The following is a 22,205-nucleotide window of genomic DNA, read 5'->3' on the forward strand; positions in this document are numbered from 1 at the left end:
TAACTGGTACCATACAGTATATATGGTACAAAACACAGTAATCAGTATGCTAGTATTCAATTTAGAATTGTATTAATCAAAAGATGAATGTAGCAATATTCATAGGAACAACCCTACAACAAGACCAGTAATAGGCATCTGACAGATGCGAGAACAATTCCCACCTGTGCAGGTGTGTGTTGTGGTCAAACCAGTCAGACAGTGTGCGATGGCTGTAGAGAGGAAAGCGCTGATGCAGGAGGTGAAAAGCCACATTCTCAAAAGTGTAGTTATTCAGTGCAGCCTGAAAACATACATGAAGCACTTGATGAAACACTCAGGTAAACAGTGTTAGCTCTGGCATTCTTAGTCTATGAATTTCAAGGGAACCTCAGTCTTCATAATCCTCCACAAGTTGAGGACAACACGTCCAACAATATGGATTTCCGTCATAGTGTCTGCACCATATTCGTCTTTCTCTGCCGTAAACCGATTTTCTTTTGCATCTCCTGTTAAAAGTGATGACATCAAATACAGCATTTGAGAAATGGGATAAGAAAATAATTACACAACCTTGGCAAAAGACCTTGCCTGTCTCAACTCCACAAAATATGTTTTTTTTTTACGAAATTATACTATAAATATAAAACTTAATGAGTATCTTAATGAGTGAGTCATTTATTCATTCGAATGGCTGATGCATTGAGAAACAAACCAAGTGACTAGTCTGTATGAATGGGTCACTGAATCATTGACCTGATCATTTTAGGAAAAAAATATTTAGTATTAAAAGCTATCTGTTACTTAGAAAGGCACAACCATTCTCATTTGTAACCATTTCTGATGGTAAAATTAAGCAAAAACAGATAATAAACAAATACACTACTGCTAAATGAGCTAACCTTACCTGGCACACGGGAGAGTTGCTGGCACAGGTCTATACCGAGTGTTGATGAACGTTGCAGTAGATACCCCCAAGAGTGCATTTGGACCTCATATCCAACCAGAATGTCTGGGTCATACCTAGTGGTGGTGGGGTTGGTGGATTCATGAGTTTCTGTGCTGTACTGGGTGTATAGCTTATCATCATCATCATAACTCAGTAAAAACATATTTAACCTAATATTTTTTAAACCAGTGTTTTTTTTCTGTTGAACACAAAATGAGAATACTATTTGTGGACATCTATAGTCTTTAGATTTTTTTTTTTGAAGAGCATCATCACCCCACCTCCCTAAGTTTAATTTGAGTGCAACTCCTGAATGGTAGGGGAAGAAAATATATTTAGTGACTTTTTGTCCTGTTTGGTGCATTCTAGAATGGTCACAATGTTTTATTATTGTATAGAAGAGCTACTTCAAAATGTTACTTTTGTGTTCAACAGAAAAAAAATACCACATAAGTTCAGAACTTCAAGAATAAAAATGAATGACAATTTTCATATTTGGGTGAACTATTTCTTTAACATTTAAATTAAAATTCTACCAATATCAGCATATACACAGTTAATTGTATACATAATAAATAAATTACTACATGCTGCTGAATTATTCCGCTTTTCTATGGTTCCCACAACTCAAGAAATTGTTCTGGTGTTGTATTTCAAGATGTTCATCAAATCTTTGTCCTTAAAATATTCTTTGCATGTAGGATTAATTTCTTATGCATCTCATTCAATGTCTCCATTGCTAATTCCAAAACGTCATTTTAGACCTAGTAACGGAGGCCTGAACCGTTGATAGCGGCCCCACTTACAAGAAAGAATATCCAAAAGTTGACCTACTTTCTAAGAACATTTGTGACCTCTTCAAAAAGCTCCTTCTCATCACTGACATAGGTCACCAGCAGTCCCGTCACACCAGATTTAAAAAGCAGTGGCGCTGTGTTGCTGGAGGCTAAAGTAAAAATACGACAGGTAATAATGTTGCAACTAAGACAGATTAAAAACTATATAAAATATGTAATCATGCAACTAGGACTAACAAATAATCAGGTAAGTCATGAATTATTGAAAAATAATGCACACACTAATGTGAAGCAAAACATTAAGTGAGGTAATGCAGCAAAAGTGACGACGACATTTCCTATAATATCTCACTTCTTTCTGTACTTATCTAGTTTACACTTTAATGGGAATTGTGTAAATTGCAGATGTATGCAACCAAATAGGGTCAAAATCTGGAACTACTTCAGTTAATGAAAATAAAGCAAGTCTTTAAAATGTCTTTTATCTAGTATTATCAAACAATTAATCACAATGAGAATGATTTCTGAAGCATCATGTGACACTGAACACTGGACTGATGATGCTGAAAATTTAGTTAATTCAGACTAGTTACTTTTGTTGAATACATGATAACATATTATACACACAATAGAAACTACTTATTCATATTCTACTGATTAAATTTTTCACCTTTTAAACGTACCTTAGCCATAGCTTATTGCTTAAAGCTGCACTAAGTGATTTTTGAAAAACACTTTTGACCACAGCATCGGAAAGAAACCTAAAACACACTTGTAGCCAATCAACAGTAAGGGGGCTTGTCTTGTAATGACAGAGAGAAGAGAGCACGCAGTTTGAGTGCAAAGGATGGTTATTAGCAGATTGAATATAGATAGAGAGAAATGGCAGATAAAAAGAGGAAAATATTAGGAAAATATCAGTATTTATATTTTTGCCTGGCTCCACTGACTGTTAGCACACCTTCCCAAATGAACGAGGCTTTTATACTTGTTGCGTTCACCGTTGTACTATTCTTTGAAATGACGGGAGCGACGACGAGTAATTGTCCTCTAAAACCGTTGGGAATCACTGGTGAGAAGTCATTTGCCAGTACAAGTCTTGTGACGAATGAGTTGATGAATTAATTTCTTTATGTACAAACAATCCTAAACTATTGGCTTTACAGTATTTCACATCCAACACAAAACAACTGTAAGCAAAATAGTGTATAATTCATAATCTAAATGAATTCTTATTCTATGTTATACAATAAAAATAAAACATACTTCAAATAAGAAATCTTGGACAAACTATGCACACTTTTTTTTTTCCAAAAAAAAAAAAAAAAATTCCATCAAAAGGCACCTAATGGAGTTTTAACTTCACATTAAACTGCTTCGGTTTCACACAAATGCCGGCACAGACGTGCATGTTCAGCTAGAATCGCCCTGAACTTGTGCATGTTTGGATGCAGAGTGTTACATATTCATGTATTTGTGATTCGTTTGTTTTGTTTTTGATCTGTTTGTCCTCTAGGGGGCGAGTATGTTGTGTCTTTGGTTTATTAGGGACTGATTGCCGGGCACCTGTGGATCCTGTATGTTTGGCATAAGAAGTCCAAGTAGACAAATCTGTGCGGCGGGCGAGGTGTTCGGCAGCGGCTCTGTGTGCCTTATTGTTGTGTCTTACCCCCCATTAATTCTCCTATCGTTATGTCTGTCATTTTGGTAATAAATTCCGTAGTGTACGAGCTGTGTTGTCTATGTCCTCTCGTGTGTTATGGCTGCGGCCGTAACACAGAGCTATGCATAAAGTAAAAAAAAAAATGCCATGCACTCCGCCACGGAAAAAAAGTTTGTGCGAACTTCCTGCAACACCGCGATAACGTCATATTTTCTGCACGCACCCAAGTGAATGTCATCAGTTTTCATCGACTAAAACTAGACTAGACAAAAAACGAATATGAATGTGAAAACTAATAAAAACTAAAATGACAGGTTCACACAAAAACTAGACTAAAACTAAAATTAAAACAGGCCGCCAAAAACAACACTATTAATAAACAAACACAACACCAATCTCACCTTGAGCTGAAGAACAACAATCTTTATCAATGACAATGGCACCTGTCATCTGGGTAGTGCCACAATTTGGGAGAGGGACATCAGAACTGAGGCAGTAGAACAAAGCACAAATTGGGTCAAATTCAGGGTCAGGCTCAAGGTCACGACGAGTCCTTGCATGAAGCTCCATGCTTATCATTATGAGGTGCTGTACCTATAACAGGGAGACAAAAAAGTAAGATGAGATCAGCTGAAAACCCATAAGGATGAACTTGAGTTTCTAACCATGTGACATGAGATGAAGACAAATCTTTCCCCCCACTTTGTTAACCCTCTGAGGTCTAAGGATATTTTTGGGGCTTGGAGAAGTTTTGTCATGCCCTGACATTTGTGCTTTTTTCAGTTTCTTATAAACATCTAAATGGCTAAAGTCTAATATCACTGTAATCAGCACAAACTGGGCTATAATAATAATATGTGATTAGTATTTATGTATATGAATGTGTTTAAAAAAAAAAAAAAAAAAAAGTTATGCGTGGTTAGTGAAAAACTAAAAACTGTAAATCACTTGAATAAGGCCAAAAAACATACAGAACACTGGTTCCCGGGACTTTTGAGAGCTTGTAGCCTAGAATTTTTCTTTCTAAATTATGTGAAAATCATCTTGTTTACTCACTCACAACAATATATTGATTTAAATTTTCTAAGACACTTTTTGTTTGTAAAAGTCATATGCAAGTAGGTGTCAACTATCATGAATATCATTGTGGTATACACCTGAGAAGACAAAGGCCCGAATAATGAGCTGCATAATGAGCCTTTCAGTGAGGTTTGTGACTGAGAGGGAAGAGTTACAAAGAATGTAAGGACAAAATAAATGTATATCATTTTATGTTTGCAGTTTATTTAGAATATATTTAATTATCCCACAACATAATTTAATACTCACTTGCGAGTGCAGTTACTGACTTAAAGCTGACTTCCAAAGCTGAATTTTTTTGCATCATTACAAAAAAACAAAACATTTATTATTATTTTTATTAAAGCTGCAGTAGGTAACTTTTGTAAAAATATATTTTTTTTACATATTTGTTAAACCTGTCATTATGTCCTGACAGTAGCATATGAGACGGATAATCTGTGAAAAAAACCAAGCTCCTCTGGCTCCTCCCAGTGGTCCTATTGTCATTTGCAGGAATACAACGCTGCCGGTAAGAAACAACCAATCAGAGCTGCGGTCCGTAACTTTGTTTGTGTTCAAAATGTAGAAAAATGTATATAATAAGCGAGTACACCATGAATCCATTTTTCAAACCGTGTTTTTAGCTTGTCCTGAATCACTAGGGTGCACCTATAATAAGTGTTTACATTCGGATTATTTTAGATTAGGTACCGCGGCGGAGTAACCCAGTACCTTTGTGATTAATATTCTTCATAAACATAAACAGAGAGAAGTAGTTCCGGCTACGATGTTCTTCCGCAAGACACAAGCAGTTCTGTTTATTAACCGCTAGAGCATCAAAAGTTACCTACCGCAGCTTTAATGAGAATATTTTTTGGGATAAACTGAAAGAACAGCATTGTTTGTTACATTTTGTAACGATATGACCTTTGTAATTATCGCGAAGAAGGAGGCGGGAACCGGCGCACCATCAAAACATTTTAATAATTGAAAAATAAACACAAAACAGCACACCAGCCCCTCACGGACGACTGGTGCGCTCAAAATAAAAAGCAAACATAAACTAATGTCCCAGGCCTGGTCCTCTCTCGTCCTTCACGGTCGTCGCTCCAGTTTTATATCCTTCCATCTCCTACGTGGGACTCGATACTGGCAGTGGGGCGCAGGTGCAGCTCATCTTCAATCACTACACCTGGCCTCACTCCTCGTTCCCACGCCTCTCGGCCCCGCCCCACTCGCCACACATTTGTTACATTTATATTATTTACATCAAGTGTTTGAATGGTATAGTAGTATATATTGTTATTGAAATTTCATAAATGTTTCATACTCTCAAATTCTTGATCTGCATTTAACCCATCCTAAGTGCACACACACAAACCGTTAACACAACCCTGGAGCAGTAGCCAGCCATTTATGCTGCGGCGCTCGGGGAGCAGTTTCTTGCTCAAGGGCACCTAAGTCGTGGTGTTGCCAGCCCAAGACTTGAACCCACTACCCTAGGGTTAGGAGTCAAACTCTCTAACCACTAGGCCATGACTTCCCCTACAGTATTTGGAAACTAGTACAAGTCCATCTTCTTAAGCATAAAATATTGCTTATTACTTATAAAGCCCTGAATGGTTTAGCACCTCAGTATTTGAATGAGCTCCTTTTACATTATACTCCTCTATGTCCGCTACGTTCTCAAAACTCAGGCAATTTGATAATACCTAGAATATCAAAATCAACTGCGGGCGGCAGATCCTTTTCCTATTTGGCGCCTAAACTCTCGAATAACCTACCTAACATTGTTAACATACTAATATGCTTTGAATATCCAAATCCGTTAAAGGATTTTTAGGCTGCATTAATTAGGTAAACCGGAACCGGAAACACTTCCCATAACACCCGATGTACTTGCTACATCATTAGAAGAATGGCATCTACGCTAATATTTGTCTGTTTCTCTCTTATTCCTGAGGTCACCGTAGCCACCAGATCCAGTCTGTATCCAGATCAGAGGGTCACTGCAGTCATCCAGATCCAGTACGTATCCAGACCGGATGGTGGATCAGCACCTAGAAAGGACCTCTACTGCCCTGAAAGACAGCGGAGACCAGGACAACTAGAGTCCCAGATACAGATCCCCTGTAAAGTAGGGATGCACCGAAATTTCGGCCACCGAAAAATTTTCGGCCGAAAATGGCCTTTTCGGTTTTCGGCCGATAGACTTTTATCACCGAAACAACACGGCCGAAATGTTGTGATGACGCAAACAGAAACCGCGACCTGCACGTGCACCTGCATAGCGCAGACCACAAGCTCCACGCGACATTCACTTAACACCAGTGAGAACATTCTCTCTCTTCTTACTCCTTTATTCGCAGCACTAAAACGTCTCCTAACAAAGAAATTAAGACGGACCACGAAGTAAAAACAAAGAAAAGTACAGTCTTATAGAGTCTGTTAGCACACGTCTCACTGAGATCTTTTCGGATCCTCTGCACTTCATCGCGAATGTGCTTGATCCGCGTTATAAAGAACATTACTTGGATGTGAAAATATGGCAACACGCACTAGAAATGATCCAGGCCGCGCTGGATGCGGAGAACCCGCGTGGAGACGGAAAAGCGCCAAGTGCAGGAGACAGATCAGAGCACAGAAAAAAAGACTGGTCTTTGCACCAGATGAGGGGCATGCACCATCGTTGTCTGATATGTTCAGTGGAATTCTGCAAGAAAGTGCCTCAAATAATAAGAATACGTTGGCTATTTTGTTCTTAGGCTACTATACACACACACACACACACACACACACACACACACACACACACACACACATACATACATACATACATACATAATATCAGATTGTAGCCATATTTATGCTAGATTTTCTGCTAGATTTCTGCTTTAATTTGATAAAAATGTTCATTTATGCCCTGGCCCTATTTAAATACACTCTCTCAAATATTTCTCAAATGCCAGGCAGATGACAAGCTCAACTGCTCAACAGCTAGATGGTTAACTGTCTGAAGTCCCTATCCCCAGAAGTGATAACAGTCTTGCCAACTGGAGAAGTGATGCACTTTCTAGTCCTACATAGAAAATTTCAAATGCACTTCACCTAAATGCACTTTGTTTTTATGAGAGAACAGTTCATTTTAAAACCTTTCTGCAGGCCAGTAGGCCTGTACATTATTATTAAATATACACATGAGTGGGATAAATTTATAGTTTGAATTTTATTTTCTACTGTGCATTGTTGCAATGTGCTTAATAAATATTTGCATCATTTGTAATTATGTATTTTTATGTTTTTTTTTTTTTATAAGTTATGTAATTGTAATTATCTTTGAAACTTTAATATTAATTTATGCAATTGCAATGTCTTAATTTTAGTAAAGTTAGTACACGGTCATAGCAATAAATGCAATGGTGCTAATAATTGGCATAATTTCTTTCGGTGTTTCGGTTTCGGTTTTCGGCCTTGGTTTTCTCTTTTTCGGTTTTCGGTTTCGGCCAAGAATTTTCATTTCGGTGCATCCCTACTGTAAAGACCTTGTCTCCGAGGACCACCAGGACAAGACCACAGGAAACAGATGATTCTTCTGCACAATCTGACTTTGCTGCAGCCTGGAACTGAACTACTGGTTTCGTCTGGTCAGATGAGAACTAGCCCCCCAACTGAGCCTGGTTTCTCCCAAGGTTTTTTTCTCCATTCTGTCACCGATGGAGTTTCGGTTCCTTGCCGCTGTCGCCTCTGGTTTACTTAGTTGGGGTCACTTCATCTACAGCGATATCATTGACTTGATTGCAAATAAAGGCACAGACACTATTTAAACTGAACAGAGATGACATAACTGAATTCAATGATGAACTGCCTTTAACTATCATTTTGCATTATTGACGCACTGTTTTCCAAATGAATGTTGTTCAGTTGCTTTGACGCAATGTATTTTGTTTAAAGCGCTATATAAATAAAGGTGAATTTGAGTTAGTCTAAGCAGAGACATCCAGACTTCGCTCTCCCTATACACTTCCTCCAGCTCTTCCGGGGGGATACCGAGGCATTCCCAGGCCAGCAGAGAGACAGTCCCTCCAGCATGTCCTCGGCCTTCCCCGGGGCCTCCTCCCGGTGGGACGTGCCTGGAACACCATCCCAGGAAGGCGTCCAGGAGGCATCCGGAACAGATGCCCAAGCCACCACAGCTGGCACCTCTCAATGTGGAGGAGTAGCAGCTATACTTTGAGCTCCTCCCGAGAGGCAAGAGCTCCTCACCCTATCTGTAAGGGAGTGCCCAGCCACCCTGCGGAGAAAGCTCATTTCAGCCGTCTGTCCTTGTCCTTTCGGTCATGACCGACGTAGATTAACTGGCAAATCGAGAGCTTTGCCTTGCAGCTCAGCTCCTTCTTCACCACGACAGACATCGAACGCATCACTGCACTTATCTACCTGTCAATCTCCTGCTCCATCCTTCCCTCACTCGTGAACAAGACTCCAAAATACTTGAACTCATAAATAAAAAAGAGAGACTTACTCATGTTTATTATCTCTGCATAATAAAGTGCTTCATTCTTTTTATCTGAGGTAATCCACATCACATCTTTTTGTGGTGAATTGTGTCTTGTTCTTCTCATCGCAAATGAAGCAAACAGTAAAATAAAAAAAAACTTGAACAGTCTCGCTGCTTTGTTTTCTGTTGTATGGGCGTATTCATGCCGCACGCTTCAGCGAAACAATCTCAATAGTGCGTTCAGCGCGTTAGATATTATGAAGGGAGACATGAAAAACGGACATTGCGGTGTTTTCATATGGATTAATTAATCACAGAATATTTGTTTTCGCCAGCACTTGTTTAAAAGTAGACATGTCAAGCTTTCTATAGATACATCTCTCATGTCTCTTCGTTGAGTATTCACTGAGTTACAGTTTGTAAATGAAGATCACCGCAGACAATGCCTGCAGACAGCACACCTTGTTTATCTTTATTTTATAAATGCACAAAGTTTTGTTATTATTATGTCTGTAAACAAAAAAAGAAGACCCTTTACAGTTTCAATTGATGTATTGCTCTTATCTGTACGATCAAAACTGGAAGTGTCATTTAAGTTCTCTTCGGGGTTATCAGGAGAAAATGCCTCATAACGTGTATACGGGTTAATCTACTCCAAAGGGTTAAAACTGTATTTTACGTGTTTATGTAATTTTATTAATTACTCAGTTTAAAGAAAGCAGATCTTACTAAAACACAGTCAAAAGAATATCCTACCTCATGCAATGCTTTGGCCTCCTGCAAGTTCTGCATACTGACTTTAAAGCCATATGAATTACAGATTGATGGTCCCTCAATCTGGGAGTTTTCTCTCTTCTGAACATTCATAGTGGTAAGCTGGTTCTGTATGGGATATGATGCATATGCTATAAAAACGCTATCCAATACTAAACAAGGATTATAAGATTGAAACTTCAGGAGATTCAAAAATTCATTAACTTTAATCTTACCTTCATTTGTGTGGTAAGCAAAACTCTCCGTAAGGCATCTTTGTTTTTGTTACCCTTCTGATGTATTTGCTGTGATCTGGGCTTTATGTCTGTACAAAAAAAAGATCAAAAAGTGTTTGTCAATGAGAAGATACATGTTAAAGCTTAGTGGTCATCTTTTTTGGAAGTCTAGTAAGCAGTACTGCATTCGAAAAGTAAGCATGACTGATTCACAATTATCCTGATCTCATCAGAAAAAGAAAATAATTTTTAGTTCAGTTTGACTGTATTTGACAGTAGCTTTTCTCAAATGAAACAGTGAAAAATGATTGTCAGAGTAGCTATAGTAATAAAATTAATGTGTTCATGTCCTTGGTTGTGTTGCAGACAAAACTATGCCATTCTTTCACACAGAAAAAAAGCAGAACACACAGCCCTACTAGCATCATGCACTGATTGGGTATGGTGTTATTTATTTTCGCTGTTATAGACTGATAGATTAATCCCAGTTGAGTAAAATGTCTACAATTTATCAATGTCATGACAAATCTGATAATGATCTTGATATGATATTGTTTATTGCCAAGCCCTATGTCAACTCCATCGACACAAAAGGGTTTATCTCTCATCATTAGGTGGGTTCCAGTATTAAAATGTTTGGGAACCCATTATAGATAATAGAGCTGAACAACTTAGTTAAAACATTTAAGCTTTCAAGAAAAAACATAAAGCTATACCTTCATTTCTTATTGGACTGTAGCTAGACCCATCGTCATCAATGTAGCTTCTCCGGTGGACAGGTGTGCTATGGAGCTGGTAAGAGCATTTGACATCAGAATCTAGGTGTTTGACAGGAAAAACTGATGGACTCAAGAGGTCCTTTGGGTGTACACTTTCAAGTGATGTGTCATTGAGATTTTGAGACTGCTCCAAGCTGTGAGATTGTAATAAATCAGTCAAATCCTTCTGGTCCTCATCTTCTTTAATCTCAGCAGATATTTGTTGCAATGTAGAAAGATCAGGAGAATATGGAGAAGTGATCTGACAACCTTTGTTTGTCTCTATGTCCAAGATGCATTTCGTACTCTTAGGGCTACTGTTAGATGAAGCTGCTTTAACTGGTGAAATATGGAGTGGTAAACTTAAACTATTCCTACGGATACTCTGCAACTCTGAAGCCTTTTCATCTTTTTTATTCCACCTTTTATCATGATTCTCTGAGGAAGGTGAATTATAGTCCTCATTTTGATGTAAGGTTCTGTCATATGTTCCAAGTTCCACAGTTGTCTGGTCACCCACTTGTTTCTTGTCACTCTGAAGGCAATCATACTGGTTTTTTGCTTGCAACCAGAACTGTACCTGTTCTCGACTTGGGGCACACTTGCAGGGAAGCATAATCACTTTTTGATCACTGCCAGAAAATGGGTTTTTGTCCTTGGTCAGTATAGAGGATTTACACCCATTATTTGGTGCATAGGCTTGATTTGTCATTGCAGAAAATGCAATTTTCCAAAATTGTAAGCCATTTTGAGATAAGTCTCCATGAAATTCAACTAGTTCGTTTGCCAGTCTGGTTTCCAGAATCAATTTTCGACCACCAACCTCCCTGGGGAAAGAACAAACAAACAGTAACTTAAAGCTGCAGTAGGTAACTTTTGTAAAAATATATTTTTTACATATTTGTTAAACCTGTCATTATGTCCTGACAGTAGAATATGAGACAGATAATCTGTGAAAAAAAATCAAGCTCCTCTGGCTCCTCCCAGTGGTCCTATTGCCATTTGCAGAAATACATCGCTCCCGTTAAGAAACAACCAATCAGAGCTGCGGTCCGTAACTTTGTTTGTGTTCAAAGTGTAGAAAAATTTATATAATAAGCGAGTACACCATGAATACATTTTCCAAACCGTGTTTTTGGCTTGTCCTGAATCACTAGGATGCACCTATAATAAGTGTTTATATTCGGACTATTTTAGATTGCTTCGGGGGTACCACGGCGGAGTAACCCAGTACCTTTGTGATTCTTCATAGACATAAACAGAGAGAAGTAGTTCCGGCTACGATGTTCTTCCGCAAGACGCAAGCAGTTTTGTTTATTAACCGCTAGAGCATCAAAAGTTACCGACTGCAGCTTTAAAAGAATATACAAAAACAAAATCCATGCGGGTGAACCATTATAAATGTTACCTTGGCTTCAAGGGTGCATCTGATGGGTCACTGCAGAATGGTTCCTGGTAGGTGGCTTCTGAGAGGTCCAGATCCATCAGAGTAGCTAAGATTTCCTCCCGAGTAGGTGGAGACATGAGAGGTTTGAGAATGTGTGTTCCCCCACTCTTTGAACTCAGAGCTCCATTTTTTAGCTGGGACAGTGAGTTGATGGACTGTGGGGAACTGCTTGGTGTTGCTGAACTGCCATCTAGGGGATCACTATTTGGGGAAACACCATTATAAGCAAAAGAAGCAGAAGTAAGGGGGGAAAAGGGCTCTGGGTCGAGCAACACATCTTTCTTTTCACAGTGAAAGTCCTGAAAGTGGCTAAGGCCATGAATTTTACCTAAAGAGCCTCCCCAATCTTTGCAAAATATTTTTTCTGAATCAAGAGATACCTTATTGGAATAAACTTTGCCACTTTCACAAAATGACTTATCAAACAGTTCTGGACTTAGAGTCCCAGACTTATGCCAGTCCAGTTCATGCTTGCTGCTCTCATCAAACACCTTTTGTGTCCTGTCGCCTAACCCAACAAGGGCATTGATTGCCTCCTGACTGACATCACTGAGGAACTTCTGAGGCAAGATCCTATCAGTTAACACAAACTGGTTGCCAGAATAAAGACTGGAGAACTCTGTTTGCCCAATGGCATTGATATCAAAGCTGTAATTGTCTGGGAGCTCTGGGGACAAGCTATCTTCAATTGAGCAACAGCTGTCAAAGCCAGGGTCAGAGAAAATCACAGGACTATCATCTGATGAAAGATGGTCAATTCTCAAATCATCCGGTTTAATTTTTTTACTTCTGATTTTGAACTGTAATTCTTTTGGTACTTTTGTTCTTGCACCCCTTGGTTTTCTTGAGGTTGCTGAATGAGGTGTTTTAGATTTGGCTGTTTTGGGAATATCAGTAGGGTGACTGGTAGAAGACATTTCCTCAGTCACACGATCGCTTTCATGTGGGTCCTGTCCGGCCTTGAGTTGCCTCTTTTGGACAAGTTCCTTCAACACAGCAAGCCCAGAAGGTAACTCAGTGACACACATTTCGTCAATTTTAGGGTCTGAGGACAATGTTAGACCTGTGTGAAATCCACCTTTAATTGCACTCTTAGCAGAGGGCATAAGGGAGGGTCTACAGTCGACAGAATCCAATAAAGTTATGGTGTCTTTCTTTTTTGTTTGCAGTCTTCTTGATTTAATGGTCGTTTTTCTGGTTGACTGCAAATGCTGTACAGTTCTGGTGTTCTCTTCATGGTCAGAGACCTCTGACTTTAATTCATATAGATTTTTTGTGACAGTCCCATCTTGACTCATATTTTGTGATTTTGAATTGCTGTATGTGATGACGGAACATGGATGTCCTACCTTCTTGGTGGAAGGGGAAAGAATACGATTTAAAGATTTTTCAATACAGGGATTGAGAACAATCTCTGTGTCCTTCTGTAATTCATTTGAGGCAAAGGCATTGAAGACAAAAACAACATCTTGATTAGATTTTTTTCCAGGGCTAGTGACCACTGTTTGAGAGCCTGAACAACTAATAGTAAAGTCCTCTTGACTGCTTTTTAGAGAACTGGGATCCTGATAAGGAGTTAAGTCATCAGATGAGGAAGTAATAGGTGCATTATTAACAGAATGTAGAGCCTGTGAATTATCACTCTCCTCATCTCGGACCTGCTTTCTTTTTGGGACTTGCTTCTCATTCAGCATCCTGTCTTTCTGAGAGGTAGAGGTGTCATCTTCCAAAGGGATTCCTTCAATACTTTCACAACGTTTCTTATGTCTCCTTGAAGCCATTCGAATACCTTTCCTCTTTGAGTCCACAGATTTCACTGAATCTTTATTCACTGACTTTGTTGAAGTATTAGCTTTTCTTTTTGGTCTGGTAGCAGAAGTCTTTTTAGACCTGGGTGTTCTGCTTCTATCCCAAATACCTCTTTGGTATGGTTTTGGAGCTAGTACTTCACCTAGACATGGATCATTATGTGGGTTTATTAGATTTGAATTTGATTCCAGTAAGGGCTCAGTAGGAGACCAACACCTAGGTGGGGTTGAATCAGTAGGACTTGAGGCTCTTTCTGACAAATAACCCAACTCCACCATCACATCAGAATACTCTGTACAGCAGTCATCAGTGAACTCATTATAACAAGGGCATGGAGGGGGTAATTTCGGTAAAGTTATCAGTGCTTTTGCATGCTTCACCCTCCTAGTCTTACCAGCTCGTGGAAACCTAGATTTTGGAGAGGTGCCAGTTCTCTTTGACACTGGGTTCACCTTAGCCTTTCGTTTGGGACACTTCTTTACTTTTGGCTCAAGTAGTGGGTACTTCACTGCTGTAGACTCTGGCACTTTTGGCCAGAATTCTTTGAGAGGAGCAAGTCTTTTGTATTTGGCAAGCTTTTCTGGTGTTAAAACAGTGCAAGCTTCATCAGTGTCAATTTTAGAAATCTTCACTAACATGTTCTTCTGACCCTTGAATCTGTTAATGATTATATATTTAATGATGATTGGTGGCTCTTTTTTAGTCAGTTTCCTCTTTTTTTGGCTAAAGACATGATCTTTGCCCTTAAGGCCTTCATGTTGCACCAAAGCTTGTTTGAAAGAACCAGAACTTGCCTGATCTCCATTTTCACCGTCAAAAGTCATTTTCCTTTTTGCCCGCAAGGTATATTTGCTACCTGGTAAACTGGACACCTTGGTGCAAGAGATTTTCGTTGGAATATCTGCAAGATCATCCTCTACTGAGTTCTTGATCAAACCTTCAATGGTTGGTGGATCTGAAATGTCCATGTCAACCTCCTTATACATTTCTTTCTGGTTAAGAGAGCCTACAGTGTTGGAAAGAAGTGCTGTGCCTTCTTCTTTCATAGGAGACGGGGTCCTCACAGGACTTACCCTTTTTTGACCCAATGTTGTCTTCTTTTTGATCAACTTTAACCTTGACCTTCGCTGCTCAGGAGGGTCTAAGGTAGAGCAACAATCCCCAGTCTTGCTCCCTGTCTGTTTCTTGATGGGTCTGGAGAGGCAATTAGACAGAATAACGCTGGGAAAAAATTTGTAGTGTGCCTCCTGTTGTGCCACAATTGTCCTCTCAGTTTTATTCTCTTGGTAATCCTCGTACCTTATTTTTAGTTTGCTGACATCTTCCTCTTTTTTATCCTGTCCTGTGTCACCTTCTTGAGGGCCCAAAGCTTGGTTGTCTTCCATAGGGCTTTGTGTCTGGTCAAAATGTATCACAGGTCTTCTGCAGTCATTTGGACTGAGTTGTATTTCAGTCTTGGTGGGGCAGTTCATCAGCTCAGAGTAACATACAAAGAAGCTCTTGTGATTCTTGGGGATGGATAAATTTTTTTTTTCCACATTTTTAATACTGGTAGAATTTCTTATGCTCTGGTCAAGTTTAGAGTTTCCAAAAATTGAATCATCAGGATCTGGCTGATTAAGGCCAGTGGCTTGGTTTTCATCAGTGTATAAAGAGTGTACACCTATTTTTTCAGCACCAGGTTTAGGTAAATTTGCAGTCTTAAAAGGAATTGGGTGTTTAACTGGTGGGATATATGGCATCTCTTTGTTAACTCTTAATCCAGTTGAATATTCATTTGCCTCTTCACTTTTTAAATGCCTTTCTGCTAAATCCTCTTGATTGAGTTTCTGCTCAGCACATTTGTATTCAATAACAATTTTAGCAGAAGATGGTGGCTCCATACAAACAGCTTCATTTGGAAAAACATTTCTGCTTCCAAGGATCTTATCTGGTGCTTTAAGTGACGAGCGTGTCCGGGATTCCTTGTCTGTTATTGATGAATCTACAGGAAACATGACAAGTATGTATACACCACTGCACCAAAAGCAATCATACTTTTCGTTGTAATTCATTAAATTAAATTAATTAAAATTCTACTTACCACTATTCTCATCTGCAGCTCCATCCAACTGTGGAATGGACAGATCAGTAAGTAGAGCACTGTTTCCCTTCCAATATAATTCTTCATCTGATGAGGCCTGTTGCTCTTCACTGGAGCTTTCGTTTGCTTCTTTCATACATAATCTGTGAGGGAAGGCAACACAGATTATGATTAAACAACATGCCATCAATTTAAATAAACAAAAGGTATAACATCACACAGGCACCATCTGTTGTGGACAGCCAGTGTTTTCCAAAGGTCTATTCTGAATGCCTGTTAAGAAAGGTATAATAAGTAGAGATAGGATATGATGATGTATAATAAGTAGACTGATATGGGTCTTTCTATAGCAGATGCCGATGTTTAGAGGTCAGGGTCAGCTGATGGCTGATATGTGCTGCCGATTTTTAGGGCTGATATCTTGAAGTTTTCCCCTTTATTTGCATGATAAAATGTCACACTAATAATAAGTGGATGCACAACATTTCTAAACGTATTCTCAATTACCTTCACATGTGGCAGCAGCACTTTCCACCACATCAATAACACGGGCTGCCCGCTGAGGTGCCTGACTGATCGGTGCTACTAAACACAGATATCGGCCGATGCCGATATATTAAAAAATTACAAATATCAGCCCGATATATCGGTCGACCTCTAATAATAAGTTAATCTTTCTGCTCAAATAAACCTGACTGACCATTTAATAACATATAATAAGAACTGCATAATGTATTTAAAATAACAATATAATTAATTCAAACAAGAATTAAAAGAATTTGGGGGCGTGGTTGGACACCGAATATGTAGGACGTGTCTCCATTTCGCTCCGCGAGTTTGTGTTTATCTTAACTCTTTAATACAGTTTCTTTTCACTAATTAGGCTGGTGCAAAATTGTGACGATTACTTTGTCAGTTTTGGAGTGTTTTGGGGGAATTTCAACCGACAATGGCAGCTGCACGTGGAAACTCGGCTCGCACAGGCCGTGCTAATAAGGCTTCTCCCTCGACTGAGCCTGCATCTCCGCTGAAGTTAGTCACGGACCCCGAGTGTGCGCCCAATTTGGATCATCTCCGGGCTATGTTAGATCAGTTGAAAGGGGATATTTGCGGCAAAATAGACTCGCTGTCATGCGAGCTTCGAGCGGACATTTCTTCGGTAAGAGAGGAGCTTAGGCACGCAATTGAACCGATGCAACAAAAACTCAGCTCCCATGATCAAGTTATTACGGAGTTGCAGCGCGCGTGCACTGACCACAGTGACCTGCTAACTTCACTGGATTCAACAGTTTCCACGCTAAAAGCCGAGGTTAAACAGCTGACCGATAAGTGTGAAGACCTGGAGGGTAGAGGGTAGGTGTGCCGGAGGGGGCCGAAGGTGGGCGCCCTACTGAATTTATTGCCCAGCTGCTGTTGGACTCCCTCGGTTGGAGGAGTTGCCCCTGCTCGATTGGGCGCATCGCACTCTCCGATCCGACCCTTTGTGATTCGTGTGCACTTTTTTCACATGAGGAATGACATTTAACGCCGGGCCAGCGAGGCCCTTTTCTCCACCAAGGTAAAAGACTGTTTCTCTTTCCTGACTATACTTCGTCAGTTGCGAAGAAACGTGCTGCATTCACGGACGTTAAACGTTTGTTACATTCGTGTCCTGGAGTGAAGTTTGGATTGATGTTTCCTGCGATTTTGAAGATGACTCTTCCCGGTGGAGCTACACACAACTTTGAGGACCCAGCCACTGCAATGGACTTTGTCAAGGTGAACTTAAAGTCTGGTGTCTCTTCTGGAGCTACAATTTGAAAGCGGCTGGCAGTCTGTTTGGTAAACGGAGTTAATTTAACCCGTTTTCTGTTGGTAAACTGCACTGCTTTAGGTTTGTGACACTTGGACTTGAGTCACTTTTCATATTTTGATACTGTGTTTGTTTATATATTTATTTTATGCTTTATTACAACTCGCATGTGCACTACTGGTTTGTTCTGTTAAAGGAGCATGCTAGGATGTTTTCGTTAGTTTGTAGGATTTGCTCGCGTCTTGTTTGGGAAGATGCTTCAGCTCGTGGGGTGGTGGGTGGGGGTGTGGGGAGTTCTCTTTTTTTCTCTCGCTGTGTGTTTTGTATTTTGGTTAGTCAGGTCGCCCATGTTTTAATTTATTTCTGTGACTGTTACATTCATACATTCCATGCTGCAGTGTATACTAATACTTGACTAGCATGCAGCAGTCTAGGATGCCACGACATTCAGGGACAGGACTCAAATTTGTTAGCTGGAACTGTAATGGTTTAAATCAGCCTATTAAACGTAGCAAAGTTCTTCACCATCTTAAACAATTAGGTGCCCATATTGTTTTCCTTCAAGAGACTCACTTAAAATCTTCCAGCCATATCAGATTAAAGGGGAGGTGGGTCAGTCAAGAATTTCATTCTAGTTTTAATTTTAAATCTAGGGGTGTTGCAATTTTGATTCATAAATCGGTTCCTTTTGTGTGCTCTAATGTAATAGCTGACCCCAATGGGAGGTTTGTGTTTGTTACGGGACAGCTATATAGTAATTCTGTGATTCTGGCCAATGTGTATGGTCCAAACTGGGACGACGACAATTTTTTCCATCAATTGTTCGCCAAATTACCTGACATGTCCACACATCTACTTATTATGGGGGGTTACTTCAACTGTTGGCTTAATCCTGTATTAGATCGTTCTTCTACTAGACCAGGTGTGCCCTCGAGGTCTTCTAAGACCATTTTATCCTTTATGGATGAGTTCTCAGTCTCTGATCCATGGCGCTTTCTTAATCCGTCTGGTAAAATGTATTCTTTTTTTTCTCATGTACATCACTCCTTTTCTCGTATTGATTATTTTCTCCTGGAAAACAGTTTTCTCCATTCTGTTCAGTCTTGCTCTTATGATACTATTCTATTATCAGATCATGCTCCGACCACACTGGAGTTATTCATACAGGAGCGTGAACGTATTTGCCCCCCGTGGCGTCTCAATACGCGCTTGCTATCTAATGAGGATTTTGTTAAGTTTGTTTCTAATCAAATTGAATTTTTTCTTACTACCAACAGAACTCAAGGGATCTCAGCCTCCCTTCTTTGGGAGACTTTGAAGGCATACATTAGAGGTGAAATTATTTCATACAGCAGCTATGAGAACAAACAACGGAAAAAAAAAATTAAAGGATTTGAGGTTACGAATCTCCCAGCTTGATAATATCTATGCTTTCTCCCCATCCCCTAACATATATAAGGATCGTCTCTCTCTTCAGGCTGAGTTTGATGTTCTTTCTACTAAAGAGATTGAGGAGCTCTTATTTAAGGCTAAATATTGTTATTATGAATCTGGGGATAAGGCGACCAAACTTTTGGCCCATCAGTTTCGACAGGCTTCCTCCTCTCAGCAGATTCCACAAATTCATACTCCTCCAGGTGTAACAACCGATCCTAAAAAAATTAATGATCAGTTTAAACTGTTTTACTCCTCTCTATATAATTCTGAGGTTGGGTCTGATATGTCAGCCCTGAAGAGTTTTTTTGACTCACTGGAGTTGGTTATGGTAGATGCTGATATTGCTGAGCAGTTAGAGGGTCCGATCACCATAGATGAACTTAAAAGGGCAACATTTTCTATGCAGTCTGGAAAATGTCCAGGTCCGGACGGTTTTCTGACCGAGTTTTACAAGACCTTTTTTAATAAATTAGCACCAGTTTTGTTAGAAATGTTCAATGAATCTTTTACTCTTTCTAAATTACCTCACACTCTTAATCAGGCCTCCATATCGTTACTTTTAAAAAAGAATAAGGACCCTGTTTCCTGTCCAAGTTAACGTCCAATTAGTCTTTTACCTGTAGATGTAAAACTTCTGTCTAAATTATTTGCTCTGCGACTGGAATAAGTTTTGCCTTTGATAATCTCTGCTGATCAGACAGGTTTTGTCCAGAACAGACATGGGTTCTTTAATCTCAGACGACTTCTCAATGTTGTTTATAATCCTTCCACCTCAATGGGGCCGGAAGCCGTAATCTCATTAGACGCGGAGAAGGCTTTTGATAGAGTGGAGTGGAACTATCTTTTTTACGCTTTGGAGAAATTTGGTTTTGGCCAGGAGTTCATTTCTTGGATTAAGTTGCTCTATTCATCCCCTGTGGCTTCTGTCAGAACTAATGACACCCATTCAGATTATTTCCCTTTGCACCGCTCCACTCGTCAGGGCTGTCCTCTGAGTCCTCTTTTATTTGCTGTTGCTATTGAACCTCTGGCTATTGCGCTTCATTCAGAGCCACGCATCACTGGAATAACAAGATATGGTCTTGAACAGAAGGTCTCCCTCTATGCAGATGACTTATTACTATATGTGTCCAATCTCTCTGTCTCTGTTCCAGCTGCTCTTGACATTCTTAGGTCATTTGGTCAGATTTCAGGCTATAAACTAAATTTGGACAAGAGTGAGCTGTTTCCTTTAAATCAAGATGCCCAAAATGCGGCTCAGGGTTTCCCATTCAAAATTGTCCCATTTGGCTTTAAATACCTTGGTATCCAGATTAGAGACCGATTTGAAGATTTGTTTGATTATAATTTTGCCCCTTTGTTAGATCAGATACGGATGGACTTTCAGCGGTGGTCATTGTTGCCTCTTTCCCTTATGGCCAGGGTCAATTCGGTTAAGATGAATATCCTCCCCAAATTGTCCTATCTCTTCCAGTGCATACCTATCTTTCTTCCTCAGTCTTTTTTTCAAAAATTAGACAAGTTAATCACTGAGTTTATATTGAACAGGAAGTTCCCTCGTTTGCGAAAGGAGCTGTTGCAGAGACCTAAGACCCTTGGGGGCTTGGCCCTTCCCAACTTGAGGTTTTATTACTGGGCTTCCATCCTTAGAGTAATTCAGCTTTGGATTTCTCTGGAGGGGGCACCAGTTCCTCCTACATGGTTGAGTATGGAGATGTTTTCTGTTAAACCTGCTTCGTTGACTGCCCTCATTCACGCTCCTCTTAGCTTTTCTCCCTCCCCTTTTTGCAACAATATTTTAGTTAAATCCATTATTAAAATTTGGAAGCAATTTCGACGCCATTTTGTTTTACAGACCTTCTCTTTCCTAGCACCTTTATCAGCTAACCCTGTTTTTCATCCTTCCTTAATTGATGGGCCTTTTTCTTTGTGGTCTGATTATGGCATCAAGGCATTTAGGGACTTGTATATTGCTGGTACATTTGCATCCTTCCAGCAACTCTCAGATAAATTCCATTTGCCTAAACAGCATTTTTTTTAGATATCTTCAAGTTCTTAGTTTCATTCGCAATCTTAGCCCCAATTTCCCAAATCTCCCAGTGGCCTCTCTAATCGACTCCTTTTTAACCCCATTGCCTACCCTTAAGGGTGCGATTTCCCGTTTATACAATCTCATCTATTCTTTGCAGCTTACCCCGCAGCATAAAATTAAAACCCAATGGGAGGAGGATCTAGGGGAGGGAATCTCGGAGGAGCTGTGGGTTGCCATTTTGCATCGGGTTCACTCCTCATCTATTTGTGCCAGACATGGTCTGATCCAGTGCAAGATTCTACATCGTACCCATTTCACTCAAGTGAGGCTTTCCAAAATCTATAATGATGTCGATCCCACGTGCATTAGATGTCATCAGGCTCCAGCTACCCATGTCCATATGTTTTGGTCTTGTCCTTCACTATTTAATTTTTGGACACAGATATTTGATTCTATTTCTGTTTGTACAGGGGTTCAATTTGATCCAACAGCATGTACGGCTTTGTTTGGAGTTTTACCTCCTACTTTGCAACTTACTAAATATAAAGCTGACTTTGTAGCCTTTGTCTCCCTTTTGGCTAGACGTTTGATTTTATTAAGTGGAAGTCTCCTGCACCGCCTTCTCATTTGTCTTGGATCAGGGACATACTTCAGTTTGTGAAGTTGGAGAAAGTTAGATGCTCGATACATGGTTCTCTTGCAAAGTTTAATAAAACTTGGGGTCCATTTTTTGCACATGTTGAGGGATTGACTTTTACGGCTATTCCAGAGTAGTCACCCTGATTGTCTATTAATTGTGAGTTTCTTCTTGAGTGAATTTGTAGAATGCTGTGATGCTTTTATTAATCTATGTGTAAGTGAACATATTGGACTTTTATTTAGTGGGTGGTGACCATTTTGTGTTTTTGGT

The 22,205-nt window shown here is 39.7% G+C and overlaps 1 protein-coding gene and 1 long non-coding RNA gene across 3 annotated transcripts in view; one reads left to right on the forward strand and one right to left on the reverse strand.

Moving 5' to 3' along the window:
* Nucleotides 1-6,565, forward strand: part of LOC127983660 (uncharacterized) — a 62,983-nt gene extending 56,418 nt beyond the window's left edge. The window contains exon 3 of the long non-coding RNA XR_008160474.1: nucleotides 6,548-6,565. This is a non-coding gene — a long non-coding RNA (uncharacterized LOC127983660). The remainder of the gene's footprint in view (nucleotides 1-6,547) is intronic.
* rev3l (REV3 like, DNA directed polymerase zeta catalytic subunit) overlaps nucleotides 1-22,205 on the reverse strand; it is a 105,321-nt gene that overhangs the window by 11,502 nt on the left and 71,614 nt on the right. For both annotated transcript variants that reach the window (XM_052585847.1, XM_052585846.1), the window contains 10 exons: nucleotides 16,035-16,177; nucleotides 12,104-15,935; nucleotides 10,654-11,522; nucleotides 9,938-10,026; nucleotides 9,705-9,830; nucleotides 3,790-3,982; nucleotides 1,763-1,874; nucleotides 887-1,002; nucleotides 370-488; nucleotides 165-283 (listed from right to left, as the gene is read on the reverse strand). In XM_052585847.1, the coding sequence (XP_052441807.1) occupies nucleotides 165-283; nucleotides 370-488; nucleotides 887-1,002; nucleotides 1,763-1,874; nucleotides 3,790-3,982; nucleotides 9,705-9,830; nucleotides 9,938-10,026; nucleotides 10,654-11,522; nucleotides 12,104-15,935; nucleotides 16,035-16,177 (5,718 nt within the window). The remainder of the gene's footprint in view (nucleotides 1-164; nucleotides 284-369; nucleotides 489-886; nucleotides 1,003-1,762; nucleotides 1,875-3,789; nucleotides 3,983-9,704; nucleotides 9,831-9,937; nucleotides 10,027-10,653; nucleotides 11,523-12,103; nucleotides 15,936-16,034; nucleotides 16,178-22,205) is intronic.

Source organism: Carassius gibelio, chromosome B20 (genome assembly GCF_023724105.1).
Source record: "Carassius gibelio isolate Cgi1373 ecotype wild population from Czech Republic chromosome B20, carGib1.2-hapl.c, whole genome shotgun sequence".
NCBI classification, from domain to species: Eukaryota; Metazoa; Chordata; class Actinopteri; order Cypriniformes; family Cyprinidae; genus Carassius; species Carassius gibelio.